Source organism: Arachis ipaensis, chromosome B09, assembly GCF_000816755.2.
Source record: "Arachis ipaensis cultivar K30076 chromosome B09, Araip1.1, whole genome shotgun sequence".
Classification (NCBI taxonomy): domain Eukaryota; kingdom Viridiplantae; phylum Streptophyta; class Magnoliopsida; order Fabales; family Fabaceae; genus Arachis; species Arachis ipaensis.
In genome coordinates, this window is record NC_029793.2 from 140,526,126 (window position 1) to 140,536,168 (window position 10,043).

The 10,043-nt window shown below is 34.7% G+C and overlaps 2 protein-coding genes and 1 long non-coding RNA gene across 4 annotated transcripts; 2 read left to right on the forward strand and 1 right to left on the reverse strand.

The window, feature by feature from the left end:
- Window positions 402–2,422, forward strand: LOC110267304. Of its 2 annotated transcripts, XR_002354766.1 has the most exons (5): window positions 402–559; window positions 663–1,008; window positions 1,201–1,684; window positions 1,887–1,948; window positions 2,062–2,422. It is a non-coding gene; the product is annotated as an uncharacterized LOC110267304 (long non-coding RNA). The 2 variants fall into 2 exon arrangements; XR_002354765.1 differs by lacking the exon at window positions 2,062–2,422 and having other exon boundaries at window positions 1,887–2,002.
- On the forward strand, window positions 3,685–6,566 carry LOC107619139 (CDP-diacylglycerol--glycerol-3-phosphate 3-phosphatidyltransferase 2). The gene is made up of 7 exons (XM_016321364.2): window positions 3,685–4,274; window positions 4,373–4,470; window positions 4,557–4,607; window positions 4,735–4,848; window positions 5,608–5,664; window positions 5,752–5,837; window positions 6,041–6,566. Exons 1-7 carry the CDS (start codon window positions 3,851–3,853, stop codon window positions 6,159–6,161), a joined length of 951 nt encoding a protein of 316 aa, XP_016176850.1. The 5' UTR covers window positions 3,685–3,850; the 3' UTR covers window positions 6,162–6,566.
- LOC107619318 (glutathione S-transferase L1) lies at window positions 6,680–9,248 on the reverse strand. The gene is made up of 10 exons (XM_016321572.2): window positions 8,923–9,248; window positions 8,774–8,845; window positions 8,419–8,479; window positions 8,187–8,273; window positions 7,987–8,088; window positions 7,667–7,766; window positions 7,513–7,589; window positions 7,319–7,426; window positions 7,045–7,125; window positions 6,680–6,950 (listed from the first exon to the last, which is right to left on the reverse strand). Exons 1-10 carry the CDS (start codon window positions 9,114–9,116, stop codon window positions 6,939–6,941), a joined length of 894 nt encoding a protein of 297 aa, XP_016177058.1. The 5' UTR covers window positions 9,117–9,248; the 3' UTR covers window positions 6,680–6,938.

The window sequence follows — 10,043 nt, forward strand, 5'->3', positions numbered from 1 at the left end:
TACACTCCAGACTCATAGTAGTCTCTAAAATGAATAGTTATCCATATTCATCCTTGAAGTTGCACTCTGAGACTTAGATTCGTCCTTCCGGCACATTCTATCCATCTGACGCCACTGAAAAGCTGATCTGAACTTCTCCATGACATACTGGTCAGGTAACGACTAGCTGACGTGGATTAGTAAATTTTTATGGTGCAATCTGGTCCTTAAATCAAAGTTAAAACCCTAATCCCCAAATTTGATCATCATTCTCTGCAGTAATCCCTCCCTTTCTATTCTCTTTTCCATCTTCAAATTAGACGAAATGGGATATGTAGAAGACTATTCAAGAACAAATACTATAAATTAGACGAAATAGTAATAAGTACGGTTTCACTAGACAATGCTTGGTGTTTTTGACTTGTTTTAATTGTTCGGTTAGTTTGAGGATCCATCTGCTTACAAGGACAAAGTGATTGCCACGGACTTGCCTACTTTTCCTAGAGCTGCAATAGGGTAGATTGTGTTCACTGCTAGTGATGCAGAAGCATGGCATGCAAAAGAAAAGAGTGTCATGGTAGTATGAAAATAATCCCCCTTGTTCGAATTTTTTGTGATTAGTAGATCATCCGTTATTGTTAAATGAGTGATTATTAGCTGATCCAGTGTTACATTGTTGAAAGGTGAGGACAGAAACAAGTGCAGAAGATGTTGATGGTATGCATGCAGCTACTGGGATCTTGACAGAAAGAGATGGTTTGACATCTCATGATGCTGTTATAGCCCGCAAATGGAGAAAGTGTTGTGTGCTCTCAATATTCCTTGGTTATCATTAAATGAAAAATGTGAAGAGGATAAAGGTTGTGAGGTTGATGATAGTAGTCATTACACCAGAACAGAGAAAAGCCGCAATTGACCTGTTGCTATCTTATTAGAGATCAGATTTTGAGGGAATCTTCCACGCAATGGACGGTCTTCTAGTAACAATCCGATTGTTAGATCCTCCACTTCATGAGTTTATTCCCAAGGGTGAGTTGCATCACATTGTCAGGGAACTAATTTCGGAGACAGGAATCAATGAAAGAAGAAATCTTCTCTAGGATTAAAAAACTATCAAAAGTGAATCCCATGCTTAGTTTCCGAGGCTGCAGGTTTGCATTCCCCTAGTTTATGGATTGATTCACAGCATTCATATGTGATTATTGAATTTTCTATCAACAGGTGAGGAATATCATACCCTGAATTAACTGAGATGCATTTTCCTGCAATCTTTGAGGCTGCAGTTTCAGTGAGTAACCTTGGCATTAAAGGTCTGCTGGAAATAATGGTTCCACTTGTCGATACACCTCAAGCATGATCTTTATTCAACCTCATTTATTCCCTTGCTGCTTTTTTGCTTCACTTTTTGCTCTATATATACCATTAATCATAAAAATTATGTCATAGCTTTACCATACATTATTTGAGCCAAAGCTTCATAGTCTTTTTAGTTTTTTCTAAACAGTATATACCAAGTACAACTACATTAGCTTCTTGTCTTGGTTATTTATAATCTTTCCTCTTTTATCCTCGGCAGGAATTGAAGCACCAAGTGAGTTTAATAAGAAATGTTGATGGGAAAGTGTTTTCTGAGACGAGTTCCTCTCTAAGCTATAAAGTAGGAACCATGATCGATGTCCCTAGAGCTACTCTGATTGCAGATGAGGTATAACTTAAATCCTCTCTTATTTATCAACTCAAAGAACCACATTTAGATTCTAATTTTACATATTACTAATTTCAAATATGATAAAGCCATAAAGAATGACAATAGGCTCCACCATTTTGTTTAGGCTAAAACAATTGAAGTGTCATTATATTCTTTTTTGGTTTTTCACACTTCAAAATTTTATTATCTGTTCATATAGATTGCAGAGGAAGCATAATTCTTTTCATTTGGAACCAATGACCTTACCTAAATGACATTAAGGTACAGTAGAGATGATTTTGGCAAATTTGTTTCTATTTATCTGTCAACCGGTATTATTTATAGTATCTATTCTTGAATAGTCTTTTATATATCCCATTTCGTCTAATTTGAAGATGGAAAAGGAAAGAGAAGTGAAGAGAGGGATTACTGTAGAGAATAATGATCAAATTTGGGGATTAGGATTTTTAACTTTGATTTAGGGACCAAATTACACCATAAAAGTTTACTCATCCACGTCAGCTAGCCATTACCTGGCCAACCTGTCATGGAGGAGTTCGGATTAGCTTTTCGGTGGCGCTAGATGGGCAGAATGTGCTGGAAGGATGAATCTGAGTCCCAAAGTGCAACTTCAAAGACGAATATGAGTAATTATTAATTTCAGGAACTACGAGTCTCGAGTGTAACTTCCGGAACCACTTTGAGACTTAACTTCATATTAAACTATTCATTAATAGTATTTAAAGAGATATGAATAAATTCATGTATGATGAGTTATGTTTTTTTGGGACTAAAATTAAAAGTGATATCGGTTCCGTTAAGTTCTCTAAGGCTACGTTTGTTTTTAAGAACATGACAGGACAAGACATTGAAAACAGGACAGGACAAGACACTGATGGACAGAGACACAAAATTTTGTGTTCTTGTATTCTGTTTGGTGATAAACTAGAACAAATTATGAAAATTCAATTTATTCTCATGTTTTTTCATTCAAAAAAATTGAAATGAAAAATATAACAATAAAAAATATAATTATAAAAAATTAACAAGAATAATGAAAGAAAAAATAAAAAATAAGTTGTGTCCCTTGTTAGTATCTCCGTATCCTTCCTGTCAGGATGGATACAAAATACACTAATTCAGTGTCTCTGGACACATTGTCTATGTCCATGTCTCCTCTGCCAAACACGATTTTGTGTCTCAGTGTCCCTGTCTCAGTGTCCTGTCTTTGGAAACAAACGCAATTTAAGATATTGATCAAATCTAGTCGAACCAAAAACGATTTGGTTTGGTCAATTTTTTTTTAAACTAAAATGAATTAATTGTTGTAAAATATGAAGTCTAAATATTCGCTAAATTAAAATAGCATATTAGTATAATACGTTACATTCAAATCCAATACTTAAGTAAAGACTTAAACATAAATTAAATACAATAAACTAAATTTCAACAAACACCATCTTTAACAAGACAACAACGAACTAAGAAAAACACTTTAAAATACTTTATTTTGGTTCTGTTTGGTTCGATTTAGTTTAGATAGGTCAATCAAAATCAAATTGCACGAATCAAATTTAGCTTCATTTCAGTTGTTGCAATTTTTTTATTTGATTTAGCTGTAAAATTTGGTTGATTTTTTTTTTTTTTACCAAAGATAGGAAACTCGAACTCGCAATCTCTTAATTGAGTGGTTTCATGACATGGTATTAGAGTTCTAAATCCAAAAAATTAGTTGATTCGATTCTTAACATTATAGTTAAAATACTCGAGATATTTTTGGACTGATCACTACCATAGATCCAATTTGAAAATGAGGCTATATTAATATATTTTTTTTATAACTTAATCTGTTAAATAATAAATTTACTTAAATTTTTTACTGATTTACACAAAAAAATATTTAAACTCCTGACATTTTTAGTCACCAAAAAAAAACTCCTGACATTTTTGCAACAAATTAGTTGACTGTATAAACTAAATTGGTTTATTTATAATTTTTTTAATAAATGAATTATAGGAGTGTGTATGGGCCTTGAGAGAGAGAGAGAGAGAGGAAAGGTAAAGTGAAGGAAAAGTGCATGAGATGATTTGATTCCATTCGATTGCAGGAGTACTACCGTTCCTACCACAAAGTAGGAATTAAATTGAATTGAATTGAATTTGGAAAAAGAGGGGCAGCGATTCATGACACCCCTCAAACTCACCGCAACAGCTTCTTCTTTCTACGTCCGCACAACCGCATCCGCCCCCAAACCCAAACCCTTCTTCTTACGCACATGGCCCTCCACTACTTCTTCTACTACTAAAACAACCACCGTTTTCTATCATCAACGCACTGGGCGCACGATAACACCCTGCGCCAACATCATGCTTCCCCCTTCCCAAGGCTCCACACGCAAATCCGTCTCTTTCGCCCCTCACAACAACAACTCCTTCTCCCGATGCATCTCTTCCGACACCGCCAAGGATCCCGACACTCGTGGGCCTGGGCCTGGGCCTGGGCCCGGGACCGGCCCATTACCATCGCACTCAGAGCCTTCCAAACTGCTCACCTTGCCAACAATGCTAACTCTAGGTCGCGTGGCTTCCGTGCCTGTTCTTGTTGCTAGTAAGTTTGAAATTCCCATTTCTCCTTTGATTGGTAATGTTGTGACCTAATTCTTTGTTCATGTGTAATTAATTTAATTAATGTTGTTATTGGTTCAGCTTTCTATGTTGATGCTCCGTGGGGACCAGCTGCCACCACAAGCATTTTCATTGCCGCAGCTGTCACCGATTGGCTCGATGGCTATCTCGCTCGCAAGGTAAACTACACTTCGCAACTCATTCAATTTTTTCGAGTTTTATGTTTTTTTTTTTTTTGGTTTAATTTTATAAATTTGCAACGCAGATGAAGCTGAAATCTTCATTTGGTGCATTTTTGGATCCGGTAGCTGACAAGGTACTCCAGTTAATTTGGGTTAATTTGAGCTTGTTGATACATATAAATGCAATTTTATTTCTGTCGTTTGATATGTGTCTGGTTATTCTCTTCTGTTTTGTGAATGTTAATTTTCTGTTGAATGCAGCTTATGGTTGCTGCTACATTGCTCTTATTATGTAGCAAACCTTTGGATGTTGCTGCGTTTAGTCAAGCGCCGTGGCTTCTCACGGTACCTTCAATTGCCATCATTGGCAGAGAGGTAATCCACACTTAATGTCCTGCTTCAGCTACTTCTGAGGCATTTGCAAGTGTTACTTGGAAATGTTTTACTCTCATGGAAGTTATTGATTGCCGAACTTATGCATCTTAACAGTTTTTCATTTTACGATGTTAGTTTGCAAGATACATGTAAACAGTCTCACTGTAGACATGATACATGATAGGGTGCAATGACGTCATTTGATCTATATAGCCGACCCTATCTAGTGGGATAATGCTTTGTTGTTGTTGTTGTTGACGTTAGTTTGCAAGATGTGATTCAGTTTTTTGTTTGCTGATAGTTTGTATGTAACTGGAGTTCTTATAACAATCATGGAATCTGGCCATATGTTTTGTATTATAGAATAAGTGAAAGTAAAGCTTAGGGTACATATAATTCTCTTGAATCCGTTGGAAATCCAATGCATTGTTATATGTGAGCATTGTGATCAAGTTTGTCTCTGAAGGGTGAGTTCAGATTTTCAATTCACCACGGTTAGACTTACCTATGACTCTGGTGGATGGAAGCAGTAATGGTGTCTGATCATGTCCAAATTTGTTGGTGGTGTGCAAAAACATGTAAATACTTTAGCAAGTTTATGATGTATGTTGTTGCTAATGAAAATCTTGTTTGTTTAACCAAGATTCAAATTACTCATACTTTAACCTGTCAACGCATTTCATTTTTGAGGCATCATATCTTGCTTAATTTACTGGCTCTGTCTTGTCTTACCGTATACTCTTGCAACTTGTGAAACAGATAACCATGTCTGCAGTCAGGGAATGGGCTGCTTCCCAGGATACTAAGCTTTTAGAGGTTTGTTTTAACCCCCTCTTTAATTGAATGATTGTTTGATATTGGTTGAAGTTTTTGGCTTACATTATAAAACTTCAAAAATAATAGGCTGTTGCAGTAAATAATTTGGGGAAGTGGAAAACAGCCACACAGATGACAGCATTAACCATCCTACTTGCTACCCGAGGCTGGAGGTATTGATTCCTTTCAATTTTGAAGATGCTCTAATTCTAATTAAATTTATCATGAAAAGGGGGAAAATGATGCTAAAACTTATCCATAGATGTTAGATTTATACTATTTTGAAAAATGTCTATAGGCTTTCATTTTGTATCCCCTCAAAATTTCAGTTCAAGCTCTCTCTCTCTTACTGGTTTGATTTTCTCTGCCTTTTCAGCGATGGAGGTGCTGCCCTTGTAGTTGGCTCTGGTGTTGGTTTGCTCTATACTTCAGCGGGCCTTGCTGTATGGTCGTTGGTTGTGTATATGCGGAAAATATGGAAGGTATTGATGAGGTAGTATGCTTGTTCCTCCATGAATCCACATTCAATCACTTCTTATTCGGATTTGGCTCTCTAATAGAGTAATTTCTTGACTACTAATGTCTTGGAAGGGGGATACATCTTTAGTGGCATATAAATGTAATTTGTCAACTCCACATGGCGCCATTTTTTCTATTCCTAATATTGTCTCTTATTGTCTCTTACCTTTAAACGGGGGTAAGAAAAGAGGGCCATAAGTATAAGTAGACGCTATCACACCCATTTGGAATCTCCTAACTAGAACTATGGAGTCTCCTAAAGTTTGTGACCAGGGAAATTTCACCACTAGGAATTTTGTATGATCATAGCTGACTTTAAATTTATTTGGGTTTATTGCTCAACGATATTTAAATAAAAGGTCTTATATTTTTATTTTAACGCATGATTTTGTTCATGTGCATTGCCATTTTACTTGTGCTCTAAATGTCATGCACCGCACTTGTTATTTATTCTCTCGCTTGAACAGATTCATCAGTATATGACATGGATGTGGGATGCTAGAAATGCTCGTAATTCACTTTGATTTATCTTAGAAACTCATAATTTTACATGGAAGATAATGACAAACGACCATGGTACTGATGGAAGTTACTACCATCTTCACCTTTCACGTATGATAGATTCAAAGGTGGGCCATATTTAGTGAAAGAAACAACTTGATTACATAAGCAGTCTATCTATAATGAACGCTTATTCCGTAATCAATCTTGGTACTCAAGTATTGAGTCATATTCTGCCACCAAAAAGATTGGATTCATATATTGGCCTACAGATAAGAATGGATAAATGAAAGCATTTCAGTTTAAAAGCCTTGTGAATTCAGAATGTTAGGTGTAGAGTAGAGTTGAGTCTTATGGTACCAGGAAGCGTCTCTTGTAACTTTCAACAAGCTCCTTGGGATTAGAGCGAGTTATTTTGTAGCCATCAATGTTGTTCATTGCCTGTAACCAACATAGATTCAGATTTGCTGTGTCAAACATAATGTGATAAGACTCAGTTTTCTAAGTAGTTAATTCAATGAATTGCATATGCTAAACCAAAAGTGAAATTAAGATATAGTTGGATCGCAGAATCATGACAAACATAACAGCGCAAAAGCACAATATCATAATTGAAAATGTATGGATGCTCTACCTCCATCCATGCCGCTAGATTAGGCCTGCCAAAGCCAATATCATAATTCTTAACATCCATAAGAAATAGCTGAAATCTTTCAATGAAAGGAGCATATGCTATATCCACCTGAAGTTTACAGAAAATAATTTGATTAGTTCAAGTCAAATTGAAGATGGGAAGAATACAACAAAATCAAGGTAAATCATACTTACAAGACTGAATTGGCCAAGGAAGAAAGGCCCATCATCATATTTGGAGAGAACAGTTTCAATGTAATCAAATGCAGTGCCTAGAGCAATTTAACATGTTAGCATTATTTATTCAGCAAATCAGCATCATCAATAAACAAAGCAAGTATCATCTTACAAGCTTCTGTCACATCATCTCCTTTAAATGAAGAAACAACAGTCTTATAAAATGTGTCAGTGTAAGATAGCAACTCTTCAGCAAACTCCATAGCAGGACCCTGTTGATCAATACGGGTTTATATTTTCAGATACATTTCAAGTATGCCAGGAACTAACATGTTTCATTAGTTTTAGCCGTTAATTTAGTCATAAAATATATACATAGTTGATATCATCGGCAAAACCACTGAAGCACCTTAGTTCCTCACATACCTGAAACACTTCCTATATTTTCGGACCTGAAAACAAACATCATGGTGGAAAAAGCTTGTATCTTACACTACTAGGGGAAAGAGAGGGCCCTTCAAAGTGACTATCAATATATTTAATCAGATCAAGACTTTCTCCCCTGACTTCATTTTTGTGTTCCAAAGCTGGAACCTGGATTTCACTTGACATCAAAACATCACTATTAGAATGTGTTACACTTAGTTTGCAATTTGCACAACACATACAAATAAAGATGAGTATCATATGACCTTGTTGGGTGGGTAGACTTTGTCCTTATACCAGGAAGGTCTATCTTTTAAATCAATAGGAACCAATTGTATCTTGTCCTGCAATCCCTGCTTCCAAACAAATATGAAAAACCAGACAACTATATTATCTACTAGTATTGTAACAAAACACTAAACCTCTTCCAAATGTTTTGAGTGTGTCACATAACAATGGTAACAAGAATAATATGAAAATGGAGATCTTATTAGCAACCTTACAGTTACGAGTGATCCATACACGTTGTGCATACGGACAGGTGTAGGAGATATACAACCTTCAGCCACACATAAATAAATAAATAAATAAACAAAAGCAAAATAGAAAGATGTCCTTTATCACACTAATCAATCGTTAATTTAGCTATAAATATGTGTTATTTTATATATTTTCAACATATATTTATATTGTGACTAATTTTTGGTATACCCGTATCATAGTTCATCACAGGAGCAATGAAACAAACAGATAGTGTGTATAAAGAGAATCCCATGAAAACAAAAACCCCAATAAAAAAAGTTTCAATTTTTATTTTATTTTCTGGTGGAGAAGATGAAAGAGAGCAAGAAACCTTGTAGCTCCATCAACCATGGAAGGTGGGGGCGAAGTTGAAGTAAGGGGTGTTGGAAGAACTTCTTGCACCCTTCAAAAACAGCAAGTTTAGAAATAAGTACTACACACCCATAAAAATTGAAAGCAGAAACACTGAGAATTAAGTACCCAGTTGCCACAGCACAAAAATTTCTTGTGGTGTTAAGTAGTGGCCGAAGCTGAAGCTTATTGGGTGAAAACCCAAAAGGGAAAGGAGTGCTTGTGCTTGAGAATTTGATTGCAATGCAAGTGAAGTGAGGTTCTGGTGTTATAGTGCCAAATCCAGGAAACACACGAGTGGGAATGGGTGTGGGTATAGCCATTCATGCAATGCTGAATTGAACTCAACTGAACTGAACTGAAATGGGGCAAGCTCAATTCTAGTTGTTAAAAACATGAACACGTGCCACTATCCAAAATTCTAAGCCACCCGAAAACTACAATTTATAAACATGAAAGTTTTCAATGATGAACGAATGAAATTAGTTTTTGTGTGACAAAAGTAATTAAAAATAATAGTATTTTTCATCTATTATTATTCTTTGCATTTTTTTAATTTTTTTGGTCAACATTATTCCTTCTCCTTTTTTATCTTTTATGAAATAATTGAACTTTCGTAATCAAAGAAACAAAGTTACAAACAAAAAATAGTTAATTTAATATCCATTACAAAATAATACATATAAATAAAGTATACATGCATGTAAAATAGATACTACAAAATAAATACTTATATTTAAGGTAAAGTGGTTATTTACATAAAAATATTTAGGTTTAATTATTCTGTTAGTCTCTGTAATTTCGTAAAATTTTTAATTAGGTCCCTATACTTTTTTTCGTTTTAATTGAGTCATTGTACAAATTTTTTTTAATTGAGTTCCTATATTTTTTTTTTCTTTTATTTGAATTCCTGTATCAATTTTTTCTTTTAGTTGGGTCCCTATACAATTAAGCCAATTATTATAAAAAATGACTTAATTGGAAAAAAATTTGGTGCAGAGATCCAATTAAAAGAAAAAAAATATAAAAACCTAATTAAAAATTACGCAAAACTATAAAAACCAATAGAATAATTAAACCAAATATTTATATACAAAGATAATAACTGAAAGTCGTATAATAATTTAATATATTTGATTAAATTTTTTAATACAATACATCTTAATATCTGATTGATCATCTAACACATAATCTTGTAGGGTATCTTTCTTCAAAACTCAATTGTAATACTACTTCCAAACCTATTTCTT

Bases quoted from the DNA above. Each gene is read 5' to 3' on its own strand.
- LOC107619139 (XM_016321364.2), top strand. From the start codon at position 3,851: ATGACACCCCTCAAACTCACCGCAACAGCTTCTTCTTTCTACGTCCGC. The intron at 4,849-5,607 runs GTAATCCACACT...CTTGTGAAACAG, and splicing joins TTGCCATCATTGGCAGAGAG to ATAACCATGTCTGCAGTCAG. The intron at 5,838-6,040 runs GTATTGATTCCT...CTGCCTTTTCAG, and splicing joins CTTGCTACCCGAGGCTGGAG to CGATGGAGGTGCTGCCCTTG.
- LOC107619318 (XM_016321572.2), bottom strand. From the start codon at position 9,116: ATGGCTATACCCACACCCATTCCCACTCGTGTGTTTCCTGGATTTGGC. The intron at 8,089-8,186 runs GTCATATGATAC...AGTGAAATCCAG, and splicing joins AAGTCTACCCACCCAACAAG to GTTCCAGCTTTGGAACACAA. The intron at 7,590-7,666 runs GTAAGATGATAC...AAATTGCTCTAG, and splicing joins AGATGATGTGACAGAAGCTT to GCACTGCATTTGATTACATT.